The sequence below is a fragment of the Gopherus evgoodei genome, chromosome 14 (genome assembly GCF_007399415.2).
Source record: "Gopherus evgoodei ecotype Sinaloan lineage chromosome 14, rGopEvg1_v1.p, whole genome shotgun sequence".
NCBI classification, from domain to species: Eukaryota; Metazoa; Chordata; order Testudines; family Testudinidae; genus Gopherus; species Gopherus evgoodei.
Genome location: NC_044335.1, coordinates 27,215,226 through 27,229,181, shown reverse-complemented (window position 1 = coordinate 27,229,181; position 13,956 = coordinate 27,215,226). Strand labels below are relative to the sequence as shown.

General features: G+C 46.3%; 1 protein-coding gene across 3 annotated transcripts in view; it reads left to right on the top strand.

The window, feature by feature from the left end:
- Nucleotides 1-13,956, top strand: part of ITCH (itchy E3 ubiquitin protein ligase) — a 119,735-nt gene that overhangs the window by 83,283 nt on the left and 22,496 nt on the right. For 2 of the 3 annotated variants that reach the window (XM_030533805.1, XM_030533806.1), the window contains 4 exons: nucleotides 5,970-6,036; nucleotides 9,342-9,426; nucleotides 11,318-11,446; nucleotides 12,263-12,335. In XM_030533805.1, coding sequence (XP_030389665.1) covers nucleotides 5,970-6,036; nucleotides 9,342-9,426; nucleotides 11,318-11,446; nucleotides 12,263-12,335 — 354 coding nt within the window. Of the gene's footprint in view, nucleotides 1-5,969; nucleotides 6,037-9,341; nucleotides 9,427-9,516; nucleotides 9,584-11,317; nucleotides 11,447-12,262; nucleotides 12,336-13,956 lie in introns of all 3 variants that reach the window. The other variant, XM_030533807.1, reaches the window with a different exon arrangement.

Here is a 13,956-nt window from a genome sequence, read left to right as displayed (position 1 = left end):
TAATTAGATAGTTACGCCTCCTTTGTTTTAGGTGTCTGGAAGTTGTTTCCAGCACCAGCCCTGGGCTGCGGGGCATGCCGCATGCTCATGGGTTTAAGGCTTGTGCCATGTGCCGCAAGCCTATGCCCGTCAGTGATCCCCATGACTCTTGTCTCCGTTGTTTTTGGGAATCGCACCAGACTGAGTGCTGCAAGGTCTGTAAGATTTTTAAGCCCGGAACCAAGAAAGAGAGAGACTTTTGCCTCAACCAGCTGCTCACAGAGGCCACGCTGCAAACTTCGGCCTCGGACCATCTGGCTTCGGCGCTGGCATCCTCAGTGCAGAGTGCCCCTGTGTCAGTCCGTGATCCGGCGCCGGTGGGGCACCGTAAGCATACGGCAGCAGGGCAGGCCCTGGCACCACTCGACCTCTCCGGCACAGTCAAAGGGGCAGCCAAAAGGTAACAAGGGGTGCCCTTGTTATAGGAAGGTGGTGCCTTGCAAGGGACCGAGCACTCAGAGGGACAGTGCAGCCCCAGGACATACACCGGCACTGGTGGCTTCGGTGCCGCAGGGCCTGTCGAGCCCCAGGCTAAGTGTTTTGAGTGCAGAGAAAGGACTGCAGGAGACCCTAGACTAGCCCTCCATGCCTGACACCTTTGAGGTGGCGAAAGACCTCATTGAGCTGTCAGCGGCAAGCCCCCTCCCTGGCAAGGAGAAGCCAAGGATGCCGTCCAGAGGCAAGCCGGCAGTGGTGCACTGCTCGAGGTCACTGCCCCGGCACCGCTCCCAGCTCCTGCCAGACTCCGCCGCCGTGGACTCCCAGATGCCCTTAACTCTGCGAGACTCGATGGCACCGGAACTGAGCCAACATATGGCACTGGACCTGTCGACACACTGCTTCCCAGCACAGTCGCTGAGCCGGAACAGGTGGGACATAAAGCCAAAGTCCTTGGCCCTTGGCAGAAGGCAACGATCCCAGTTCCGAGAGCATCAGTACCAATCCCGGTCAGTGAGGAGCTGTTCTCCAGCCTCCCGACGGCACTGAACCATGGCACCACCTTGATCTTCGAGGTCGGCGTCCTCAGAATCAGAGGTCGACTCAGGCCGCTCCAGCTATAGGATGCCGACTAGCAGGGAGCCCCAGCCCGCGTGGCATCCCCAATGGGGCCTGCCAGGACAGTGGCCCTTTTGGACACCATGGGCATATCAGCAGCAGCAAGGGACCTCCTCCAGAGCTTCAAGGTCCGGCTATGCGGTGCATTGGTCCCAGTCCCCGCACAGGCACCCCTCTGCACTCAAGGAGGCCACAGTGTCAAGGCTGCCAGACGCTTCTCCAGAGCACTGGCGAGCGGAAGTGGCACCGAGCCCAGTGGTCTCCTGGGGACAATCAACCTGACAGGACCCAGATGTGCCCCTGTCCTGTGAGGAGGGGCAAGAAGGGCAGGTGGAGGAGACACAGCAGGCCCTCACCTTCTTATCATCCCCAGACGAAGCTGTGGCAGGCACTGCAGTGTTGGGGCCTCCTCTGACTGCAGTGCGCACCAGGACCTGCTACGCAGGGTTGTCCAGAACTTGGGTCTACAGTTGGAGGAGGCGATGGAGTAGGAGGATCCTACGGTGGACATCCTAAGCCCTTTAGGTCCCTCCAGAATTGTGTCCCATTCATAAAGACAATCCCGACCAACTACAAGATGGTCTGGCAAACCCCGGCCTCCAGTGCACCGACCTCAAAGGGAGTGGAGAGGAAGTACTTCTCCCCTTCCAAGGGCTACGAGTTCCCCTTTTGTCATCCGGTCCCCTATTCTCTTGTTGTCTCAGCCATTAATTAATGGAAGCGTCAGGTCAGCAAGCCCTAGCCCCGAAGGCCAAGGAGGCTAAACATTTGGACCTCTTCGGAAGGAAGGTCTACTTCTCTGGGGGCCTCCAATTGCAGATTGCTAACCAACAGGTGATCCTGAATAGGCACAATTTTAACTCCTGGGTGGCAGTTTCAAAATTTAAAGACTCCTTGCCCCAGAGCTCTCAGCCTGAGTTTACGGCCCTCGTAGAAGAAGGAAAGGCAGTGGCTAAGACCTCTTTACAGGCCTTTCTGAACTCGGCAGACGCAGCAGCCAGAACGATCACCTCAGGTGTGGTGATGCAGCACTTGGCGTGGCTTCAGGACTTTTGCCAGAGGTCCAGAATACCCTCCAAGACTTCCCCTTCGAAGAGTCTGACCTCTTTTCCAATCAGACAGATACCAGGCTGCATAGCCTCAAAGACTCCTGGGAAGTCCTCAAGTCATGGGAATGCACAACCTGGTGACCCAGAGGAAGCCATTTAAGCCCCAGCCGCTGCAGCAGTGGCAGTACCAGCCTCGTCCCTGCCCTCCTTTGATTAGGCTCTTACCTAGGACAATAGACGTAGGCGGAACAACACACCTAACCAGTGCCAAGGCCAGGGCAAGCCCCATCCTGGCAATAAGCAGGGGTTTTGAAGGTGTGCTTGAGGACAGCGTACCAACCTGGCTCCCAGATCCTGCCCTGTGTTTCTTGAACCGCTTGTCCCACTTCTACCATGCGTGGTCCCGTATAACATTGGACCATTGGGTCTTACGCATGGTACAAGTGAGGTACATGCTGCAGTTCTCCTCCTTCCCTCTTACCCACCGCCCCCCTCGTCCCTCTTCAAGAATCCCTCTCACGAGCAACTCCTTTATGCACGAGGTTCAGTCGCTCCTCGAGGTGGGGGCGGTGGAGGAAATCCCTCAGGAACTAAGGGGGAAAGGGTTTTACTCCTGTTATTTTCTCATCCCCAAGGCAAAGGGGGGGCCTTCGGCCCATTCTAGACTTTCACGAGCTCAACAAATTCTTAGTCAAGGTCCGCTTCTGCATGGTCTCCCTGGGCACTATTATCCTATCCCTAGATCCAGGCGATTGATATGCTGCCCTCGACATGAAAGACGTGTACTTTCACATCACCATTCACCCCACTCACTGGCAGTTCTTGTGGTTTGCCAAAAATCAGCATCGTTGCCAGTTTACGGTCCTCTCATTCGGCCTGGCGGCAGCCCCCCACATGTTCACAAAATGCATGTCAGTAGTGGAAAGAAGAGAATAAGAGTATATCCATACCTGACAATTGGCCCCTCATCAGTCGGTCCAAAGAGGAGGTCTGCTCCCATGTGACGGTGACTCTGAACACATTCCGCAGGCTGGGTCTCCTCGTCAACGTGCCCAGGTCTTCCTTGATACCAACTCAAGGGCTGGAGTTTATCGGGGCAGTGCTGGACTCAGTGCAGGGGTGAGCGAGCCTCCCAGAACCCAGATTTTTGGCCATCCAGTGCGTCATAGACTCGATGCTAAGGTTCCCCACTACTACATTCGGATGCTGTCTGCAGCTCCTAGGGCACATGGCGGCATGCACTTATGTGGTCAAGTACTCTCGGCTGCGGCTCAGGACTTTACAAGCGTGGCTTTCCCGGTCTTATCACCTGGGCAGAGATCCCCTAGACCTTATCTTTCACAGTTCCTGCCCAGGTGTTGGACTCCCTGTGCTGGTGGCTGAATCAGCTGGTAGTATGCGAGGGTATCCCCTTTGCCGCGCCACAGCCTGCTCTGACTCTAGTGTCAGACGTGTCAGACCTCGGCTGGGGAGCTCACTTGGGGGACCTAAGGACACAGGGCTTGTGGTCCAGGGCCAAGGTGTTGCTCCACATCAATGTGAAGTTGCTCAGGGAGGTTCATCTAGCCTGCCAAACCTTTCACGCTACTTTAGAAAGTCACAGTGTGACATTTCTGACTGACAACACCACCGCCATGTTTTATATAAACAAGCAGGGCGGAGCCCGCTCCTCTCCCTTCTGCCACGAGGCTCTTCTCCTGTGGGACTTCTCTATAGCCCATTCCATCCATCTCGAAATGTCATACCACCCAGGAGCACGAAGTGAGCTGGTGGACTGCCTCAGCAGGTCATACCGCGTGCATAAGTGGTCGATGAGATCTGACATTTTGTAGTTGGTCTTCCAAAGGTGGGGGTTTTGCCACCAAGGACAACAGCCCATGTCCGCAGTTTTGTTCATTCCAGAACCACAGCCCGGGTTCGGTTGCAGACGCGTTTGTGATCCCTTGGGGCAGGAGTCTGAAGTACGCCTTTCCTTTTCTGCTGGTCATCCACAGAGTCCCCAAAGTTCACAGGGACAAGGCAAGAATAATTTTGATCGCCCCAGTTTGGCCACATCAACACTGGTTTACAACCCTGCTAGAGCTGTCAGTGGCCGCCCCGATTGCCCTGCCTCTTCACCGGGATCTCATCACGCAGGACTGCCGGGCGCCTGCTCCACCCGGATCTGCAGTCTCTGCATCTCATGGTGTGAAAACTCTGTGGCTGAATGCTGTGGAGAGCCAGTGCTCTCTTCCGGTAAGACATGTTCCCCTTAGAAGTCGGAAACCCTCCACTAATGCTAGCTACCTAGCTAAGTGGAAAAGATTCTACTGCTGGTGTGAGCCTAAGCAGGTGCAGCCACTCCAGGCCGCCATTCCAGTTATCCTAGAATACCTCCTACACCTCAAGCATCAAGGTCTCGCCCCCTCCTCGATCAGGGTACATCTGGTGGCCATTTCAGCATTCCTCCCAGGGGAATCCGGGTGTTTGGTGTTGTCTAATTCCCTGATAGTGCTGTTCCTCAAGAGGATATTCCCTTACTCATGCCCTCCAGTCCCACCCTGGAGCCTGAATCTGGTCCCCTCCAAGCTCATAGGCCCTTCGTTCGAGCCCCTCGCCTCTTGCTTCCTCCTCCCCCTCTCCTGGAAAGTGGCATTCCTGGTGGCCATTATGTCTGCAGGGAAGGTGTCCAAATTGAGGTCCCTCACCTTGGAACTGCCTTATACAGCCTTTCATAAGGACAAGGTGCAGCTCAGGCTGCGCCCTAAATTCCTCCCGAAGGTAGTCTTGCAATTTCACATGGGCCAGGACATTTGTTTGCTGATGTTCTTCCCTAAGCCACAGGTGGACTCAAGTCACCGTAGCTTACACACTCTGGATGTCAGATGGGCCTTGGCGTTCTATTTGGAGCGGATCAGGCCTTTCCGCAAGTCATCACAGTTGTTTGTCGTCATAGCCGACAGAATGAAAGGTCTTCCACTCTCGGCGCAGAGTATATCGTCATGGATTGTGGACTGCATTTGCGTCTGCTACGAGCTTGACGAGGTTCCAGCCCCGGCGATCATCGCCCACTCGATCAAGGTGCAAGCATCTTCAATGGCTTTCCTGGCGCAGGTCCCAATCCAGGAGATTTGTAAAGCAGCCACCTGGTCCTCGGTACACACTTTCACAGCCTACTACGCGATCAGTCAGCAGGCCAGAGATGACACGATAGTTGGTAGGGCTATTCTCCAGTCAATTGTTCCATGACTCCTACCCTCCTTCTATGGTTAGCTTGTGAGTCACCTCATGTGGAAAGGACGTGAACAAGCACTTGAAGAGGAAAAAACGGTTACCTACTTCTTGTAACTGTTGTTCTTCGAGATATGGTGTTCACATCCATTACACTTCCCACCCTCCTTCCCCTCTGTCAGAGTCACCGGCAAGAAGGAACTGATGGGGAATTGGGTCGACAGGGGTATATATGCACTGGCATGGAGGCACCGCTCTAGGGGGCTCCCCTGCTGACCCGACAGGTGCCGCTAAGGGAAAAAGTTTCCAACATCCGTGCATGTGGCGCGCACACACCCTAATGTGTAATGGATGTGAACAACACATCTCGAAGAACAACAATTACAACAGGTAGGTAAACATTTTTTTCAAGTGGTCAAAGAGCCCAAATGAATAATCAGTTTGTAATAAATCTCTATCTTTTCTGTGGAAAAAATCTTTTGGACAGTGATGCCATATGTAGCCCTAGCAATAATGAATTTGCTGTAGTGAGTTATGACTAAATTAGAAGTCTGGAGAGAAAATTGGGGGTTGTGCGGTCATGATTAATGCACCATTTTTGTGTGTGAGCTGCAGAACCAAGATGTTACCGCTGCACAGAATGCAGAGTTTGATCCTCTTGGCACCCTGCCACATGGATGGGGTAAGTCTTATTCAAACGGTGTTTTATAACGTAACTTAAACATTAAAGCATACTTGCGCCAAATTATTTTACCAAATGTTTTAGATCGTACTTTGATTTTTTTTCTTTTATGAAATCTGAATTTAAATCCACTTTTGATTAAATATAATCAAAAGTACTGTTTAAGAACCAGCTCCTGATACGATGTGTATGCAGTTCCATAAACAGATTAAAAAGTACACAGTATTATTGTGTTACACTTCTAAGTTGCAACTGACTTTTTTTTTTTTAGTGTCCTTTTCATACAACATGGACTTTTTCCTTCTGCTGTTACTGTCTTAACTATTTTAGTCATACAGATTATTTTGTGTTGTTTCTGGTAGAGAGCCAGTGCTTGGAAAGTTTTTGTTGGTCTTGAAAGCATTTGTATAGGTCTGCCAGTCCCTTTGTGAAAAATATTTCCAGCATAATTTCAGCAGTCCATATTGAAGGAACAAAATGGACACCGTGTAGAATCAAGCACATGGATTTATTACACACAGCGTTGGCAGAGTGTCACCTTGCTTATTAGGCTCAGAAACACTGCCAAACAATTGATTACAGTGGATTAAATGGATTTTCCGTGGGCAGAGGGAAGAGACAGGGCAGGTAGTCCCAAGCCCCAGGATAGGTCTAACAGTAAGATAAGATAAGCACAGTAGCCAATAGTCAAAGATTACATAATGTCTCCGCCCCTGATTTCAGGTTAACAAGTAACATACAATTAGTACACAGGGGTGTTTGTCTTTTAAACAATGTATAAACTGTATTAGTGAAAAATATATATGGTGAATTCTGATTTGAGTCCATAGGAATGAAGTAGCTCCTCTGATTGTCCAACAGGGACATACCTTGGAGTTAAAGCAGAAAAACATTGAAAAGTATATGGCAATAGAAATTATCTTTCAGAGTTGCTCGTTTGTGCTTCTAAAGGCAAATACGGGTATCGGGGAAGGGGAGGAGGATGCCATATCTCATACTGACATGCTTGAACCTCTTCCGTAAACTCAGCGATGGTGTGTGAGGAGAGCATTGTTACCTCCTTTTGCAGAGGAATATACACAGTGCCCCTTTCATTCCTCTTGTCTATTTGCAGCTTCAGATAAGAGTGCCAATTACTGCTCCCCATCTGGCATTTTGCTGACCGTGCATATCTTAGTAAAAGCAAGGTGGTCTTTTGTTTCTGCTTCTCTTAGCTAATATTGTTCCCTGTTTCCTGGGCCTCTCGGCTTCTTGACCAAACTATGGACTTTGGGCCTGTAAAAAGAGCTGACATAGCTTGTATCAGGTTTTTACATAAACAGCACATGGATTTTGGCCCTTCAAATATCATTGCATTATTTTGTTTGAAAGATAATATAAAAGTTGTCAGGACTTGTCTGCACTACAAACGTTGTCGTCATAGCTATAGTGGAATAGCTATACCAGCAGAGCGCCCAAGTGGAGATGCAGATAAGGTGACAGAAGTTCTTCTGCCAGTATAGCTAAGCCACCTCCCCAAACGACAGTAACTATGCTGACAGAAGCACTCTTATTGTTTCTGCTCCGAGGGTTTTGCTGGCATAACTTTGTCAGATGGGGTGTGATAATTTTTTTTCCCCCACACTCCTAAATGATAGAACTATACTGGCAAAACTTTTTGTAATGTAGGCTAAGCCTTGTATTCAGCTGATGGGGTGGAGAAAACAAGATGGTAATCAGAATGATGTCATTTTAAGGTTGAATACCTTTACTTGGCAGAGCTAGACATGGATTTTTTTATAACTTTAAAAAATTGCAAATCAAACTTTTGAAAAGTTTGAAACATTATTTTTTGAACTTCCTAGCCTTGGAGGTGTATGAGATATCAGTGCATTAAACTGACAGGCCCACATGGTGCCTTTTTCTACACGTGTGATATTTCAAAAAACACTGCTAATTAGTTTGTTTGCTCCCTCCCTCTCCCCCCCAAATCAAATCTCCATGTACAGTAGAATTCTGCCACTTTATAACCTCCTTACAAACATGCCTCTGCACATGGGCATTTCCTTTAGAGCTGAACTAAAATGCTTATTTCCTGCCATGGCCTGATTTCAGGGCTCTATGTTTCTCCTGCGACACCTGAAACATAGCGAGGAGCTCATATTCTGTACTAATCTTATGTTGTCAAATTGCAGAAGACTGAATCTTGGTATTAGGTAAAGGAGAAGTGTATTTTCAACAGCATATGTGTATAAGTGTGTTCATATGTGCCTACACATATTGTAACTGTGTGGGATAATAAACATCCATATTTATTTACTGAGGGTGTAAACATTTTTCTTTTGCTGTAGTTTTGGCTCATATTTGAACAGGGGAACGGCTTTCACATTCACGTGCTGCCATACTTGTAGACATGTCTGGTGTACCCAGGCACATTTCTTAATTTGTCCATTAACCTGTTAAACTATATTTGAGGACCTAGGGAGTTGGGATTTATAATGGCTTGTGATGGAAGATGGTTTTCCTGTGGAGAAAACCACTTCCATTTTTATCTCTCCACATAAAAATTCTTTGTTTGTTTTTCCCTCTCTGAATGGGAAAATAAATAGTATAATAAATAACTGTACATATGTGAATGTTTTTAAGTATAGTTTTTGTTAAAGATGGAAGGCTCAGATTTATTTAAAAATAAAAAGATCAATGTTGGTATTTTAATTTTTAAACATGGGAAAAATATCTGCATGAGCATTCCAGAACAACCAGCAAAAGTAAGAAAAATTCTAATTAAGGTAAAATGCAAATCTGGTTCTTCTGTGATAAGTTATCTTCCTGTGGGCATCTGCCGAAGAAACCCGTTTTTAAAATAATGGGAGGGGAAAAAAGCTTTTCTACTGTTGTTGTTGTTGTTGTTATAATTAGTCATAGTTAATATATTATGCTGATGCCCAAAAGCCCCACTTGGGTTTGGGGCCCCTTTGTGTTAGGTGCTGTACAAACACACAAAAGAAACAAGTCCCTAAAGAATATCAGATGAACACCCTAAATGTTGTTTTTCACAGAGGGTAGGTTATGGTACACTTCTAAACATTCCACTAGTACTCGCATTAAAATAGATTTCTGGTGCTGAGAAACTGGCAAGAAATGATGGGGTTGGAGAGGGGATGATGTAGAATCAGATATGTTAAATTTGAGATTGAGGTGCCAAGAGCACCTAAAAAAAACAGACGCTGCCACAATATGTCCAACTCATTGGTTATTTGAAGCATAGTTAGTGTGAGGAGTAAATTCCTGGAATTTATATTTCTTCACTTTTTATTTCTCCTTAGAAAAGAGAACTGACAGCAATGGCAGAGTGTATTTTGTCAATCACAACACACGTATCACTCAATGGGAAGACCCCAGAAATCAGGGGTAAGAATTTTTAAATCGGTTAAATAGTTTCAAATGATTTTTAATGTGTTATAATTATTATTTTAACTGATTACTAAATTCCCTCTTAAGTGCGGCCATGTTGCAGGCTCTCAAGGACTGTGCATGCATGCAGCCACCGGACCTGGAGAGCACAGAGGTAGGAGGTGGGTGGGTAGAAAGTTGGATCGTGCAAGGCTGTGGTGGGAAGAGGCACCTCTCCTCCGACCCCATCCTTGGAGCTGCCGTGGAGAGGCAGGGAATGACGCTCACCCCCCAGCCCAGGTGCTGCTGCTGCTGCACGGTGAGAGGGCTGGGGGGAGTCCTCTCTACCGGCTGCAGCCCTGAGGAAGCCTGCATCCCAAACTCCTCATCCCTGGCTGCACACCAGAGTCCTCACCCCCAGCCGGAGTCTTCAGGCCCCAGCCCCTCGTGCACTCCATACCCCTTGTCTCTGGGCCCATAACAGAGCCCTCACCCCCCTGCACCAGCCCTGAGCCCCCTCCTGTACCCCAAACCCCTCATCCCTGGTCCCATTCCAGAGCCCTCAGCCACCGCATTCCAACCCTGAGCCCCTCCCCTCACTCCGAACCCCTCAGCCCCATCCCTGCCGCACATCACCTCCATATTGGTGCACATAACAAAAATAATTCCACACGTGGATGTAAAAAATTAGAGGGAACATTGGTTGAAAGTGAGAACTAAGAGGCATTTCTGACAGCTGAAGCTTGGAGTGTACCTTGCTGCCCTTTATCGGCTTTTCAGACAAGACTCACTTAAAATGTAGAAAGTGATACAGAACTAAAGCAGAAATTATTAAAAGGAACATTGCAACCCACTTTGGGGTCCTGACCCACAGTTTGTGAACTGCTACACTAGAGCATGAGAATCCAAAAGTTAAATGTACTTGTCTTTTTTATTATTTGTTTATTGTCCAAGCTGAAAAAGCTGCATAAAGTAGACAGGCAGCATAAATAACAAATGTTAATTTAAAAAAAAAAATCTGTCAGATTATTAAAATGAAGGTAGAGTGGAACTGAAGTTCCCTTAAAGAAAGTGGAGTATTTCTGTATATACCTTTAGTTCATGAAATGTAGAACTTGAGGGAAATGTGCACGCCTCCTGCTAGGAAATAATACAAACAAATAATAACTACAAACTACTGCTCAAAAGCTCTTGGCCTCCTGGTGAGGCATGCAATACCTTCAGAGTGACTGTGTGGAAACAATATGCTCTGAGAGCAAGAGTTGCTGCAGGGATGTTACCATTCAGATCCTCCAGTTACATCCTAGGGACTTCCAGCAAAGTATGAAATAAGAACCCTTGATATATTTGATGGTTACATTTACCACACAATGTTTGAAGCTGTCCTAAGTGATAATGGGTCAGTATAAAAGAAACGGTATTATTTTTCTTTTGCTTTGAAGTTATCTTATCATTTCTTGGCAATTTTTCAAAGATCTATGCAGACATTAATGGGGTGGTGATATCTCTGATATGCTATGTCTTTCCGCTTTCTGACTGCCATAATTATATGAATAATACCAAATGCTATTTAATAAAATTCCTGAGAGATTTTTTAAAATGTGGTTACACTGTCAAACAAAACTGTGCATGTTGAGGAGAGAAAACATCCAGAAACTTTACTAGCTTTCTTTGGATTTCTATTAGCTATTGGAATTTATCAAGCTGATATTGATTATTCTCAATTGTGGTATCTGGCATTAAAATGTAAGAGTAAAGCCAAGTAGTAACAAAACAAACAGAAAATTCCCCAGAGAAATCACCACAATTTTTCCAGAATTTCTGCTAATTTATGTTGTCCCTGTCCATGATCAGTTGACAGAATGTATTAACTTGATCAATTATCTTTGTATTTTCTTGTGTCCTATAGTCAATTAAACGAGAAACCTTTGCCAGAGGGCTGGGAAATGAGATTTACTGTGGATGGCATTCCCTATTTTGTGGATCACAATAGAAGAACTACAACATATATAGATCCCCGCACTGGAAAATCTGCTCTGTAAGCTTTTATTCAAGAAGACAAACTATATTACACTGAGCTTTTTTAGATATGTGTCGTTTAACAGGTATTACCAAGTATATTTTTTTTTGCAGCAGGTTTTTGACATACCAGTAGAGTTTTTAATTTCCAGTTATTTCTTCTACGGAGGATCTTCAGCATTCTTGAATGTTCTCTTCCCCCTACATATGTCATATTTTGAATGCTTTACAATTCTTAATCCTTGAGGCCCCTCTGATAGCTGTGATCTTTCCAGCCAAGTACTAGATAAAACTCTTTGGCCTCTAGCTAAGCCACTCAGTCAATAAAAGCTATTGTGCATATGCTGTGTCCTCCCTTCTCCTTCTGTGTTTCACTGTGCAGGTAGATGCAAATTCAGGCCTTTAATATATTCTAACATCCTGAGAACCAGGATTTGGATGTATGTAGAATTGACATGCTAACTTATGTCAGGTTGGGTGGAAGTAGATTGGAAATTGGGGTTGGCATTTAGTTAATTTATTGAAAAAATTTTCTTGTTAACTTTGGTCAACAAGACATCATTTTTTTAAAAATAGCATGTGAACCCAGAATCTTTCCAATAGGCACATTTTGAAAGTTAAAAAAATGTAAAGTAAATTAATCTTAAAGATGTTTTTTTAAAAAAAGAAAAAACCTTTTGTGAATGATGGCCTTTCCGAAGCATTCACCCAATTAGAAAACTGGTTTGTTTAACCAGCCAGGTAAAGCACATGGCTTCATAACTGTAGTATTTTGAAGCTGTTAGCTTGAATTTCAGCAGTGTTTCAGCAGCTTATTTTTTCTTCCTGTTTCCAGAGACAATGGGCCCCAGATAGCCTATGTGCGTGACTTCAAAGCGAAGGTCCAGTATTTCCGGTTCTGGTGTCAGGTAAAAAAAAATTAACCTTGGGAAATGGCTTTGTTGAAATGCATCCTCTAAAAGCTGCATCCAAATGGCTTCAGCTGGGACCATTTTAAAACATAATTTGAAGCAATTTAGACTAATACAGTTGGCCAGCATGGACTGGCGTAAGCTTTAAAACTCAGTAACTGCTAGACTTCAGCATGGTTTAAAAATTTTTTTTAAACAAAGAAGGGTTCAGTTTTGTCTTCATCAGTGATTTTTGTGGTAACATTTCCAAATGGCTCAATAGAAGAGCCTATTTCTGCTTTTCTTGTACAGAAGTTTGCCTGAAGGCATTTAATGGATTTCAGTGTAGAGAATTTGGAGTTAGTTTCTGCTTTAATTCCATGCTTATAAGGCAGGAAGTGTAAGTCTTTCTAAGTATATTTGTACTTTAATATATCCTTGAAGCGTCAAACAAATGTACTATGTGGCAAAATTCTGGTAATTAGATATGCATTTTGATATGCAGGTCTTTATACTCCAAACCTCCCATGTATCAAGAGAATAAATCCCTTGGTCTTTAGCAGAAGACCAAGACTATGTCTACACTAGAGACCTTACAGTGGCACAGCTGTGCCACTGCAGCTGCACCACAGAAAAGTCTCTCGTATAGCTGCTCTATGCCAACGGGAGAGAGCTCTCTTGTCGGTATAATTAAAGCACTCGAACGAGCAGCTATAACTATGTCAGAAGGAGAGCGTCTCCCACTGACATAGTACTGTACGCACTGGTGCGTCTATTGGTGGTGAAACTAGGTTGGTCAGGGTTTTGTTTTGTTTTCACACCCCTGACCAACAGAAGTTATACGGACAGAAGTGCAAGTATGGACATGGCCTTAGGCCAGGTCTACACAACAGAACTATATTGGTATAACTTGCTCAGGGGTGTGAAAAATCTGCACCCTGAGTGATGTAGTTATACTGACCTAACCCCCCTGTAGATTGCCCTATGTAGACAGGAGAGCTTCTCCCATTGATATACCTGCCGCCTCTGGGGGAGGTGGATTAACTATGCTAATAGGAGGAGGTTTCCCGTAGGCATAGTAACATCTTCACTAAAGCGCTACAGTGGTGCAGTTGTGCCACTGTAGTGCTTTAGTGAAGACAAGTCCTTAGGCCAGTGGTCCCCAAACTGTGGGATGCACAGGGGAGCCAGCCTCCATGGCGGGGTGGAGAGGGAGCACCACCCAACTCTGTTCCAGCCCCTGCTCACAGCCCCAGCTCTGCTCCCGGTCCAAGCCCTGCTCCCGGTCCAAGCCCTGCTCCCAGCTGCAGCTCAACCCTCCACTCTCAGTTGCCAGTTCCTGGCCGCAGCCCCCATCCTGGCCATGACTCTGCTCCCAGCCCCAGGGGAATATGGACACATTCCATTGGGGGCGGGGAGAGGGTAGAGAGAGGATGGAGACACAAGAGGAAAAGTTTGGGCACCACTGCCTTAGGCTCATAAGTCACTCAGAATCTACTCTGAAAATTAACAGGGACATTGGCATCAATAATTTTGCTGCTTGTATTTTTTGTGAGGAAAATAAGTTTAAATATAAATCAGTTTAAACTGTGAACAACTTTCAATAAAATTTGGGAGAGAAGTTTCTCTTGTTGAGAAG